The sequence below is a fragment of the Cyprinodon tularosa genome, unplaced genomic scaffold, assembly GCF_016077235.1.
Source record: "Cyprinodon tularosa strain WSP-4 unplaced genomic scaffold, ASM1607723v1 ctg513, whole genome shotgun sequence".
Taxonomy (NCBI): domain Eukaryota; kingdom Metazoa; phylum Chordata; class Actinopteri; order Cyprinodontiformes; family Cyprinodontidae; genus Cyprinodon; species Cyprinodon tularosa.
The window spans coordinates 736,594-748,837 of record NW_024039245.1 but is presented as its reverse complement, the minus strand read 5'-3'; the positions used below and the strand labels follow the sequence as shown (position 1 = coordinate 748,837).

General features: G+C 41.1%; 1 protein-coding gene across 1 annotated transcript; it reads left to right on the top strand.

Annotated features, from left to right (window-relative positions):
* Positions 1–2,431: 2,431 nt before the first annotated feature.
* Positions 2,432–6,225, top strand: LOC119795535 (kelch-like protein 10). Its single transcript, XM_038303579.1, has 5 exons — positions 2,432–2,768; positions 2,985–3,471; positions 4,123–4,740; positions 4,919–5,068; positions 5,823–6,225. The coding sequence occupies exons 1-5, from the start codon at positions 2,512–2,514 to the stop codon at positions 6,177–6,179; spliced, it is 1,869 nt and encodes a 622-aa protein (XP_038159507.1). The 5' UTR covers positions 2,432–2,511; the 3' UTR covers positions 6,180–6,225.
* Positions 6,226–12,244: the final 6,019 nt, after the last annotated feature.

Genomic DNA, 12,244 nt, shown 5'->3' with positions numbered 1-12,244 from the left:
AGGATGTAGGCCTCTGCAGTTTTTAAAGATAAAAATCCATTGAAACCGCCGATCTGCAGAGAAAGATTTAATGAGCATAGCCTTTGAATGGAACAAAACAGAATGGAATGAGATGATCACTGAAACCTACTGATATCCACTGATGGGCACGTTACTTTGAAAAAGTTATTAGTTATAGTTAATAGTAACTTCTCCCCAAAAGTAACTAAGTTACTAACTGAGTTACTCCAAGATAAAAGTAACTAGTTATTAGTAAAAGTAACTATTGCGTGTGTTTCAAAGCCAGCTGAATACAGTGGATGACAAAGACAAGTACCTGCAGAGAGTTTTGCATTTATTGCAACTCAACGTAAATGACATCGGGGGGAACGCTATCTGAGGGGCCTATGAAGCCCCTCAGATAGCGTTCCCCCTGCTTAACATGGGGGGAATGGAATCTGATGGGCCTTTAAACCCCGTCAGATAGCATTTCCCTCTTCTTAACATGGGGGGAACGGTTTCTGATGCGGCGTTAATATCATCAGGCTGGATTACCTCTACCTCTTTAGTGAGCATGCGCATTTCCTGTTGCTTGCCTGGTGAATCGTACCGCCTGCGCAGTGCAGAGATGCAGGGGAAACAGTATGTGATGGGGAAACGCAGCTCAATGCAACGCCGGTATTTCCATCTGAAAAACGCTGTTTTACTGCCGGAGTCCTCCTCACTCTCCATCTCTCTGTGTGTGCTGTACGTTAACACCCGCCAGCGGAAACACCCACCTACCTAACTGACAGACAGAATCTCACTATACATCAGCCAATCTCATCCTCCCCTCTTTCATAACAAGGCGCGTACGAGTCCTATCATGAAAAAAGGTTAATTGTGCGACCTGAGTGACATGCATTTATGGGGTGTCGGCAATGGTAACTGCGTTATAGTTACAGTCAAAGTAATTAGTTAGATTACTCGTTACTAAAAAAAGGCAACGCCATTACTCACATCACTCGTGATATCCAAACAACTCTAGGTGTCAGTGATTATATCATCAAAATTAACATTTTTAGTTTTTAAATTTTAAAAACAAGCTGTTTTGAATGAAATATTTTTTGTACACACTCGTGTATACAAAATGACAAAATAAATCAGTCTAAGTCTAATTTTCTTGTGGTGTTCTTGTAATCTAGGGTCTAAGAGTTGTTTTTAAAGGAATGTTGATTGAAATTGCGATATAGAAACTAATTATCAATTTTGAGAGATAATTGATTTGATTTTACAAGGTTTCCAATCTTTACAGTTTTTGAATTCACACCCCACCACCACCCCAAGACCCTGCAACTGCAGCCAAACTAGATGGAATATCATATGTGACTATACACACCGGCCTGTGCCCACATCCTTTCATAATGCATAATTAATTCTTCATTCCCTTTTATGTCTGACCCTAACCCTTCTTCTTATCTCTACCCTAATCAATTTCAGTACATACCTAACCCTAAACTGAACCTAAACTTAGTCTACAGCTTAGTCTTAAACCTCATACTCGACCCAAGAGGAGAACTTCTCATGGGAATCATTCATCAGTCCCCCAATGTAGTATATTCACATACACAATTCTTTTTTTTTTTTTAATACACAATTCTAAATGAGGAATCGTCTAATGATATCACAGCACAGTATATCAGTATCACAAACTTGTTAAAGGTCCAAAAGAGCAGGTATGATGTATACACCAAAAGAAAGGATATTTTCTTGACATTCTGCAGCCTTTTCTTTTTGTTTACAATATAAATAAACATAAAACGAGCACTGAGGAATGAGAGAGGAAGAATAAAAAGAAAAGAAATAAATACAAGGGAGAAGGGGTCCACTTGAACAGAACTAAATCAGAGAGAATCTTGCACAGATTGTCTTTTTGAGAGCATTTGTTCCTCTAGACATCATCTCAATTTAGTTCAAGCTCATATTCCAAATCAGCCTTGACTAGTAAGTAGCAAAAAAGATCAAAAGACAGAATTTCATTATATACTTTAAAAATTGTAGTCAATTGGGTCATGGGTCAGAAACTCCTCCCACTGCAGAAAGTTGGTGGGATAGGGTGAAAGTCTGTGAGTAAAACCTTGGAACAGTCAAATTGGAAAGAAAGATGGAGTTATTCTGGAAGTTTTATAAATACCTTTCATCTGCTTTTTTGCAATTTGACTTTAGCTGTCAGACCCAGTCACACTTTTCCACTAGTTTTATTGATTTCTGATTTTCACTGTTATTTTTTTTTTTTTACAAGCACATATTTAAATGGCACTATTCCTTCTTGTATGTAATATATTTTGGCCCAGCCATAAGAAGATTTGAACAGGCACACAAAAACCTGATTGATTAGTATAATTTGGTTCTTATACGTGTATTATCAGTGGGGGGGGGGGGGGGGGGGTGTCAATCTTGGTCTTTAAGAATAATATTTCTGATGAATTTAAATGTAAACAAATCAAATAATGACAGTTGTAATTATCTCAGAATTCTTCATTTGGAATTCTGATGACAGGTCTGTATTACATCACAGAGGACCTTTATATTCCAAGCAAGAATTCTAGCAGACTCATTTCTGCACCGTCAAGGTCAACATTAGCACAGCAGAAAGGTTTTAATCCTTTGGAGGAAAATATAAGAGAAAACATGTCACTGCATAATGAGCTTCGCCTGACGAGGCAGTTGTGTGACGCTGTCATCAGGGTGGACGGTGCTGAATTTTCCGTGCACAAGCTTGTCCTGTGCAAATGCAGCCCATATTTCAGGTAAGGTCTTAGCAGGAGATGCTGCAGACTTTTTGAGAAAGAAATGGCCTGTTATGAGAAAACAAATAAGAGTAAGAGCCTGTGATAAGAAGTAAATTTAATGGAAAGTTCTGGCTATCGTTTGTTTGTGGATTCAGGATCTTCGTAATGATCTGAAACGCTGTGTCTATTCATCAAATGTTTAATAAGTGTTTTCTCTTTCTTTGTTTTTCACAGGGCTCTGTTTAGCCGCTGGTCAACACCAGCCTGTGCGACCTTTGACATCCCTGAAGTCACACCCTACCAAATGTGCCTCATTATTGATTTTGCCTACACAGGCTATGTTCCTCTGACAAACGAAAACGCTCTGGAGCTCTTCATAATGGCAGACCACTTTGGTATTAGTGGCCTTTTACAAGCTTGCAGTGATTTCTTGGAGAAACACCTGAGCCCCCTGAACTGCATCCAAATCTGGAAGCTTACATACACATTCTACCACCCTGAACTGAGAGACAAGGCCTTTTCATATGTCCTTAGACATTTTGAGGAGGTTGTCTCTACTTGTGGAGATTTCCTTCTTCTCTCTGCACAGAGTCTTGCTGATATCGTTGGCAGTGACCTGCTAATTGTAAAGCGGGAAGAGATAGTATATGAAGCCATCCTTAAATGGATGAACTATGCACCTGAGGAAAGGAAAGAATACAGCTCACTGCTGTTTCCCAAGGTACTTTGACAAAAACAGTCTTCACTTAAATTTTACAGAAAAAAATAGTATTCTTTCTTTGATACATAATTAGATACATGAACAATCGAAATATTGACATCAACTGCAGATCTGGTTTTGGCTCATTAAGGCAGTAACCCAGAGTAGGGAGTGTATATGGTCTGTCATCTAGTGGCCAAATAGGTTGAGGCACAAGTGCCTAGGTGCTACTTTTAGCTGTGTTTAATATAGAAATTAATTATTAGAGAATCAGAGTAGGAATATAAAAACTTGAGTTTAGGAGGGTAAGAAAAGGACTTGGCTGGGACACCATTCATGAAACGACAGGACACAAGGATATGATTCATGGAATAATTACAATCTATCAGTGAAAAATTGTTTTATTTTTTCTCTATTTTCTAAGGTCACAATTAAAAACACAGGGTGAGATTGAGTACAAATTTAGGTTGATAGAAAAAACTTTACAAAAGAAAAAACAACCAATAATATAATAACCAATTAAACAATTTTATAATTAATCAACCAAGGCCTTAGTTCTTTTTTTAAACAGGTAACATTTTTCACGAAGTTTTGGAAAGGCAAGTGTTAAGAACTGTGGTTCCCTGCTTTATACAATATAAACCTGACTCATGTGCTTATGTCTCTGTACAGGTCAGACTGGCTTGGATGTCTCCAAAGTACCTGCGTGAAAACGTGAATGAGAGGGAATTTGTGGAATCAATTCCAGAACGTCAGGCGAAGTACTTCCAGTCTCTGAAAATCATTCCAGACCACTGGAGGGAGACAAGCTACAGGTCCTTCATCTGCCCAACTTTGGCAAAGCCCCGAGTCCCCCCCGCCCTCATGCTGGCTATAGGAGGATGGACTGAGAGAGGCCCTACCAGTTTGATTGAAGCCTATGAATCCAACACTGAGTACTGGAAACGTGCGCCTATGACCACAGAAACTTCCCTGGTTTATCATGGGAGTGTTTTCCTCAATGGATCAGTTTATATTGTTGGTGGCTTTGATGGTGTTAAGCAGCCCAATGCCATGCACAGACGTGACTTGGCCTCAATGACCTGGCATGAGGTGTCACCAATGCACAGCAAGCGCTGCTTCGTTAGTGTCACCGTGATGAATGGGTTCATATACGCCATGGGAGGTTGCAATGGATCCCAACGGCTCAACACTGTTGAGCGCTACGATCCAAGAAGCAACCAATGGACACTTGTATCTTCCATGCATGAGAAAAGGAGTGATGCCAGTTGTACAACCCTTAATGGCAGAGTGAGTGACAGTAGTTTATTTTAAGGGCAACAAGGATATATTAAAAATCTCAGGGTGGCACATACGTTTGCCTATTGTTAAAAGTTAGTCCTAAAAACACAACATATTTATAATGGTAGGGGGATTTCTAGAGATAGACCTCTTCAACCAAACACTTTTCTTTTAAAATGTTTTCCAGGTGTACATCTGCGGTGGCTTTAATGGAAGCGAGTATCTATCAACAGCTGAGGTTTACAACCCAGACACAGACCAGTGGACCATGATTGCCAACATGAGCAGCAAACGCAGCGGACTTGGTGTTGCTGCTTTTGGTGACTATATCTTTGCAGTAAGTATAGAGGTGCACAATCACAAGACTGAGCAAAGCAGAAATGTTTCTTTTTCAACCTAACCAAATGGTCCTGTGAATATTATGTGCCAAATGAATAAAATAATGTTTAGGTGTATTTACATTTCTGGAAAATTCAATGAAAAAAAACAAACTTCTATGGGTGTGTAGGTCTTCATTTTTCCACTTTATTATTACTTTTGAGACTTAAACAGCTTTATTAGAAAACTGAAACAATTAGAGCTTAGAATTAGAATTCAACTTTATTGTCATTAGACTCTCAGAAGTATAAAAGCAACAAAATTGTGGGTTTCAGTGTTGGGTTAAGGGTCTTGCTCATGCTCTGAGAAAGCTGCAAATACCCAGTTTGATCCCCACAGCCTGCACTCTGGGTCCCTGAGCAAGACCCTTAACCCCACACGGCTCCCTGGGCAACAGACACTGGCAGCCCACTGCTCACCAAGGGGATGGATTAAAATGCAGAGAGTGAATTTCCCAATTGTGGGAAAATAAAGGGATTTACATAACATTACATAACATAACTTCGTAAGACTTCTTGAAATCAGGATATATATAAATTCAAAACTAATCTTAAGTGCAATAAGAATAAAACAAATGTGTAATAATATAAAAATAAGAAAATAATATTATCTCTGACACCTTGTTAATTTGATGACACTGCTTAGGTTTCAGTGATTATCTTATTCTGTTTTGTTCCATTCTGACCATATTCTCTTTAAATCTTTCTCTGCAGGTTGGTGGTTACGATGGAGTCTCACGTTTAAACACTGTTGAGGCCTACAATGTCTCCACCAAAACCTGGTGCAAATTTCCCAGCATGAAAAAGAAACGCAGCAACTTTGGCATTTCCGTGATGGAAGACCTCCTCTTTGCCGTCGGAGGCTTTGGTGGCGTCTCTACCATCTCTGATGTCGAATTCTATGACATTAAGGCCAACATGTGGGTCAAAGCCAACAGCATGAAGATGTCCCGCAGCGCTCTGAGCTGCTGTGTGGTGGACAGGCTCTACAACACAGCTTATTATGCTGACCATCCCAATTCTGGCCAGCTCAACTACTTACCTTCAGATGAGGAAGAAGAGATGGAGTAATGAAGTCCAACCATTTGTATTTCTCTATTAAAAAATCCTCTGTAAACATTTCTCCATCTTATTTCACATACATTGATTGATTGATTGATTGATTGACTTTATTGATCTCACAGTGGAGAAATGTTATTGTTACATCAGCTCAAATATTCAAAGAAGAATGTGCTAAAGGAAGGAAAAGGTGCATGGGATATATGGAGTATATACAGTGCGTCCACATATGACAGCCTTTCCTGCAAGCCCCCCTTCCCTCTTCAAGTTTGTGTATTTACTCTACCTTGCTAACTGTCCCTATTGTAATGAAAATAATATATGATATGACCAGCCCTTCTACATGAGACTGTATAAAGGCTGAAACAGACTGGCATCAGACCAAGAGCATGCTCCAAACACTTTTCACTGCAACATCAGACCTTTTTGCAGGAATATCTTGATAAGTCATATCTAAATCTTTTATTTAGGCAATCCTATTGAACAACCAGATATCATACGCAGACATCCCAAGTCTCCGGAAGTTCTGGGAGTCTCCCTGATATCCATAGTTGTTCACATATGCCCGCGAGTCTGATAAATTATCCCGGATTTTACACTCTGCGAAGTGGTGTTTTTTAATGCGAGTGAGAGCGGGCAGACAATAATTCATGCATCATGTGTGGATTAGAACTACTGCGATTGCGCAGACACAACAAAAGAGCACGGGGTGTGGGGAGGACGTTGCTGGTGAAACCTGTGCAGCGTAACTGACCAAATGCTCTGTTCAACCAGCGTTCCAGGCAACTGACTGATCAGAGAGCTGATTGGATCAGTCCGATAAGTTTCTCTGGGTTACTCTCTGGCAGTCACCTAGTTACCCTTCAAAGCTCTGCATCCTGTAAAATGGCAGAGGTTGAATCTTCGAGTAAAAAATGAAAATATAGGACTAATTTTACAGCAGAATATACTAAAGTATATCCACGTCTAGTGAAGGTGAGGAACCATGCCAGATCTAGACCAAATGTACCAGGGGGCCAGGAGGGGGCCAACGTGTTTTCATGGGGGCACAGAAAAGCATGAAATAAATAATCAGGGCAAGAGATTTAAATATATTAAGAGAGCTGCATGAAGTGAAATTTCTTTTCAATTAGGTTCAATAAAAATTCTATTTCTTATGAGGTCAATATACACTTATAATTTAGGAATTTTACATATTTTTGACTTAATTTAAGTTAAAACTACTGTTTTCTATAAAATTTTAATTAGAACTCAGGAAAAACTGTTAAATTCATCTGGAAAAATTAGAGGATTTTTTTATTTGTTGTGGGGAAAAAAAAACATTTAGCAGATGAAAACTGGGATCCTATCTCAGTACCACTGAAGCTATCACCTTTTTGTTTTTGAATAATTAGTAAAACAGAATTTGTAAATAAAAAGAATGAAGTAGTTCCAAAGAACCTATCAGTAACCCTGTCTGTTCAAGCGCATATCATCATTAGAATTTCTTGGCACCTGTCTAGAACCGGCCATGGTGAGGAATGATGACACCGTGGCGACGTGCACTGTATGCTAAGGTCCCATGAAAAACATAAAGCACAACCGATGTTCAAGGCTACAAGATTGAAAGTATTGAAAAAGACCAATGCTGTTCTGTTTTGTGTTTAAGAAATTGCTGTTAGTTAATAAACACTTGTGGAGAAGTTGCCGGCCTTAACTGTGTATGTATGTGGCACGGTGGGGGTATCGAGGGGGTGGTTTGTTTAAGCATCTCCCTGAAATTAGTTTTTTGAACTTGGCATGGCTGCATATGGGTCCGAGTTCCTGAGCTCACAACAGGTCATAACCATGCCTTTCCAACAAGGCAGGGCAGAGCCAATTTAAATTATCCATTCACCAACAGACTCATTTATATTGCAAAGCTCACTATGTGAAAGAAAAAACAACTTGGAGCATAATTGTATTTTGTCTTGTCTCGCCTTTTCACGTCATTCAGCATTTCAGCTTAGAGATTGACAAACAGTGTGAATTCAGTATAGCAGTAACATTTATTTCACCCAAGGAGAAGCACTGAATATGAAGCTACAATTGTCCCATTTAGCAGTTTTCACAATCCTAAGGTGAGTCCTTCCTGCATTTGTGACAGTTATACTTTGTGCAGTGCACATAACGCTCAGTGCTGTGGTTCCTGCTGCAGAGATTGCACACCTGGCCTGTATAAAATAACAATTTAAAAAAAAACAAAAAATAGAGTATAGCACATATTCCGAAAGTAAGTATGAACTAGATGAGGTTATCTATGTGTGCAACAAGTTTTGTGGCATCACAATGATCTATAGTGTAATTATTGCTCATTTTATACTTATTCTAACAATAAAATAAAGGTGCCATTTGTCATTTAGGCTTTGGAAAATTTCTCAGAAAAGTTTTGTTTTCGAATCCAATAGATGTGGTATGAAAGACATGAGATGAGATGCACATGTAATGAATTTGATAATAATCCACCTCTCCTTGGTGACGCTTTTAAATATTTCTCTCAGATTTTTTGCAACTCGCAGATGGTCCCTAAGCAGTTGCGGAGGAGCGAGCTCTGCATAGGGTCCAATGTAATTCTCCCAGTTCAATAAGGAACTTGTTTTGAGGAAACTACGGTTGTAGCTCACAGTCTGCCTTGCTGTGGTGGCCGGAGAGGTGTCGGTTTTGTGGAATAAATCATTTGCCAATGAGTTATTAATCTGGAAAAAACTGAATCTGTGAATATATTGCCAACTTTACTGCAGTTTCACGATGACGTCTGCATGTCTGCAGCAGAGGAGAGAGGAGAGAGAGAGGAGAGATCGCTTGAGTTATATTTCCCCCCAAATAAAAAGACCAGATGGATATTATTGTATAAATATTCTTGCTGTCTACAGCGTTCCAGCTCAGGCATCTATTTTCATTGTACAGATCAGTTATTGTCTGGTCGCTGCGCTGTTGTCTGCGCAGAAATAATTGCGGTGTTGGCGACACTGATGACGTAGACCTAGTTAACTTAATTGCAAACATGATTTTTTTCATATTTTCATATTTCATAAAACAGTCTCAAAGAGAGAGACTTGAGCTAAAACCAAAACTGAAGGGGGTGGAATGGTTCTCCAGCCACAGCGCTAATGGGGCATTTACATCTGAAAAGGGATTCATGAGTTGTGAAGTACTGTTAGGGGGACTGGAGGCTGTTGAAAGTTCTTGTATCTTTGGGACTTCTAGTGTTAATTGTAGGATAATTATACCAGGTTACTGCACAGAGTGTTTACATGGGTATTTATATGGATAATTATTTATATATGTATATATAGGTATTGCACTGGGTGTCAAATAAAGAGAAACAGGTTATTGCACAGGGTATCAAATGCTAAATTGCACATTATACATTGCACAAGTTATTGCCATTGAAGTGTCGCATTGTAGAGTGCAGTTAAAGCAGGGATGAGTTACCTGCGGTAGCGCTACTTTTTACAGACAGGTTGTATAAGTCTTTCACTAAAGGAGCTGTTCAGCTCCTCTATTGTAGGTGGTGAAAGGCGTCCATCCATGATGGATGTAAGCTTGGACAGCAGCTCCCCTCAGCTACTTTCTCCACTGAGTCCAGAGTGCAGCCTAGGACAGAAGCAGCCTTTGTCACTAGTTTGGTCAGTCTCTTTCTGTCCCACTCTGGGCTGCCAGGGGCCCAGCAGACAACAGCGTAGAGGAGGGCCGATGCCACCACAGAGTCATAGAAGGTTTTAAGCAGGGGTCTGCTCATTTTAAAGGACCTCAGCCTCCTCAGGAGGTGGAGGCGGCTCTGGCTCTTCTTATACACAGCGTCGGTGCTATGAGTCCAGTCCAATTTGTTATTGACATGAACACACAGGTATTTGAAACTCTCCACAGTTTCTATGTACAGCCCCTGGATGTTCACGGGGAAGTGAGGTGGGGGTCTTCTTTTGAAATCGATCACTATCTCTTTGGTTTTACCGGTGTTAAGATCAGCTATGCCAATGACGCATTACTTAGTAGCACATTACTCTATTGTGTCTACCTTTTTAATGAAGATCAAACAAACACGATACTCAGTGGTGGATCTAGGGGGCAGCTACTTGGGCTACAGCCCCGGATGTTTCCCCCAGAGCCCCAGATCTCGCTTCTGAGCTGGTCTAGGTAAAATGTGTAGTACTGGAATTCACCACATAGTGGCAGCATGTGCAGGAAAGCAGCCTGTAGCATTCCTGTGCAGAAGAAGTTGTCACCGCTAGGTGTTGCTAAAAGACTGATGTCCCAGGTATGTGAAGCTCTGACTGACTTCTAGACGTTCCTTTGGTCGGGGGCGCGCATTGAAGCCAGAGAGGCGGACATGGCAGATGGGACCATTTTTTACGGCGCTTCTAATCGATTTCTCGCTAAAAACAACTCCTATAATCATGTCACAGTTATAATATCCAGTTTAATCAGCAGCTGTTGTTTACAAAATTGTTAAATAAATACATAGACAAAGTAATTTTAAGCTATTTTGTGTCTTATTTAAACGCCAAGAGAATAATTTTTTCCAACTTTTGTCACTTCAGCCTGACAGAAATAAAAGTCAGTCACTAAACCCAGTTTCCCAACTCATAGTGTGTATTTATAATTGATATAAGATGGAAACTGGCTGATAGAAAGACACAAAAATTTAAACTTTAGCAAAAATGAGAGAGTAGACTTTCTGGTAAATCCCGTTCTAATGTAAAATATGACAGATTACTGAATTAAGGACATTTCTAGTATACTCCTTGCTATCACACAACAATTTTTAAGAATTTGGAAACAGTTGCTCTTTATTTCCCAAAGATATAGTAGGAGGAGAGGAGAGAATGGATATTTCAGCTCCCTGAAATAATCCGTTCCCCTCCATAACATGGGATTAAATTATTTTACCTGCAAGCTTTTACCAGTGTTTCTTTTTCTAACTTCGCTTGGTGTTTCACTAAGGGAATTGCCTGGGCATGACCAACTACGGAAGCTCCAAGGACATCACGTCTGTCTGTGACAGACAGGTTGAGCCATGTCTGTGGCTCCACCCACCAACCATATCAGTTAAGAGCTAACGTGTAACGACGAGCTCCGTATTTGTCTACTGTCATGTCTGCGGCTCCTACCCCCGCCAAAGGTTTGGAACTGAAAGCTGAAGAGGTTGCATCCCGCCCGTGCCCAGCATCATGCGGGGCATCTATCTCGTGGTGGAACCCTCATCCAATGTGCATTGCATGTTTTGGCGCTAAACATGCTCAGGCATCGATGGCGACCCTCAGGGAAGCCTGAAAAGATCCTGGAGAGGCGGATGAGGGTGGCTGTCACTAACAGCCAGGACCCATGCCTCTCCTAACCTTCAGCCGTGGCGGCGGCGGGAGAAAACCATCAGCCGCAAGCTTCTAAGAGCTGGGCGGACGTGATGGAGGAGTAGTACCCGTCCATGCCTCCCCTGTTTGAGGGCCTTATGGACAGCTGGAAACTCGAGGCAGGCATCGACCAAACCGAGGGTGACACTAACTCCGACCTCCTCGAACTTGAGGATATGGAGGAGGAGGAGGAGGAGGAGGAGGAGGAGGAGGAGGAGGAGGAGGAGGAGGAGGAGGAGGAGGAGGAGGAGGACTTGACCTTCCCAGGTCAACACTCTAGGCCTCCAAGTGGGGCAGAAGTAACCTCCCTCCTGCAGTGAGAGTGCGGCAAAGTGGAGCCAGGACTTCAAGGAGACCTGTCAAACAAACCGCCCAGCAAAGCAAAGTGGAGAACACAAGACCATGGGGAAAGCACTCTTTTGCAGCGGCCGCTGCAAAAAATCGTCCATCCCACCCTGGGGAGAGCAAGAAAAAGCGGGCAACCTAACCCCTCTGTTAACAACCACCAATCTGAAGAGAAGGTTTTCAGGCAACAGGGCAAACTTCTCTGTCCAGGATGCAGATGCTCCTGTAGTTTCCAGTTCACCAGGAGTCATGTTAATTCTCACTCTCATGTTCAGAGAGAAGACATTTTGGGGAGGAGGACACAGTGTCACCAAGCACTTCAGCAGTGTGATCCAACATTCCACAGCATGTTATCACTATAAC

Coding starts and splice junctions, on each gene's coding strand:
- LOC119795535 (XM_038303579.1), top strand. CDS start 2,512: ATGACAGGTCTGTATTACATCACAGAGGACCTTTATATTCCAAGCAAG. Junction 3,472..4,122: donor GCTCACTGCTGTTTCCCAAG/GTACTTTGACAA, acceptor GTCTCTGTACAG/GTCAGACTGGCTTGGATGTC. Junction 4,741..4,918: donor GTACAACCCTTAATGGCAGA/GTGAGTGACAGT, acceptor AATGTTTTCCAG/GTGTACATCTGCGGTGGCTT.